Genomic DNA, 1,159 nt, shown 5'->3' with positions numbered 1-1,159 from the left:
TATATATATAAATAATATATATATACATACATACACACACACACACACACACACACATATATATATATATACAAGAGTTTCTAAGGTATGTCTGAAATCAAAGGCACCGCCTATGCCAACAGCACCGGACCTTTTATTTAGCGTTGAGGACCTTCTCCATGAGGTCAGTCCGTTCTCCGCACGCCTGCAAACAGGCCACTATGATATCATTCCGGGACGTGAACGTTAACGTACTTCCCAATGGGTTGTACGTGTTCATGGCTGCAACGCTTTGCCACCGACTGGGCAGCAGACCTTCGGCGTGCAATGATGTGATGAACCCGCCCAGCGGTTGCTGTCCGTGTTTGCATACGTCCGCAAACACGACGGCCTCGTACCTGTCGATGATTTAGAGGTGTGTGTGTGTGTGTATGTGTGTGAGTGTGTGAATAGACAAGTATATATATATGTTAATAGACAAGTATACATATATGTGAATAGACAAGTATATATATATGTGAATAGACAAGCATATATATATGTGGATAGGTATGTGAATAGACAAGTGTATATATATGTGGATAGGTATGTGAATAGACGAGTGTATATATATGTGAATAGGTATATGAATAGGTATGTGTATATATATGTGAATAGGTATGTGAATAGGTATGTGTATGTGAATTAGAATAGGCAGGTCTATGGGTGTATCACTAGAGGGGAGAGGAGAGGTTGAGTGAAGTGTCGATGCTGCGTGCGTGTACATGTACTTACGTTGAGATCGTTTCCTTGAGTGCTTGTGGCACTGCTGAGAGGTATGGGCTGTCGATGACCACGACGTCAGAGATGCCTAATTCTTCCTTGAGGATGTGTTGTGCTTGTAAAGAAGCCAACACGCCGTTCCTGCGGATAAATAAGGCGAACCATTCAGTCAGATACACGTGGCAGATGGGAAGTAGCATGGAGACACAAAGAGTACTGTCTAGGCCATTGTATTCTCTGTTAGGTTGGTACATACACTACAACGAATAGGTTACACGTAGACACAGAAAAGACGGTTGGATGTGGCGGCAGCAGCCGACCATCGCTTTTATCAGTAGAAACTGCGGGATATACCACGTGGTGTGGCATGGAGTAAAATAGTGCCGAAGGGCGAGTCCTTCGTAAACGTACAGCACAG

The 1,159-nt window shown here is 43.7% G+C and overlaps 1 protein-coding gene across 1 annotated transcript; it reads right to left on the bottom strand.

The window, feature by feature from the left end:
- Positions 1 to 133: 133 nt before the first annotated feature.
- On the bottom strand, positions 134 to 377 carry SARC_16800 (hypothetical protein; the record flags this gene model as incomplete). The annotated part of the gene is made up of 1 exon (XM_014289101.1): positions 134 to 377. A coding segment is annotated over one exon (244 nt), but the record flags the coding sequence as incomplete, so codon positions are not given.
- Between the last annotated feature and the right edge of the window lie 782 nt (positions 378 to 1,159).

The sequence above is a fragment of the Sphaeroforma arctica genome (genome assembly GCF_001186125.1).
Source record: "Sphaeroforma arctica JP610 unplaced genomic scaffold supercont1.8919, whole genome shotgun sequence".
Lineage (NCBI taxonomy): Eukaryota > Ichthyosporea > Ichthyophonida > Sphaeroforma > Sphaeroforma arctica.
The sequence above is the reverse complement of the archived record's forward strand: the minus strand, read 5'-3'. Positions and strand labels throughout refer to the sequence as shown.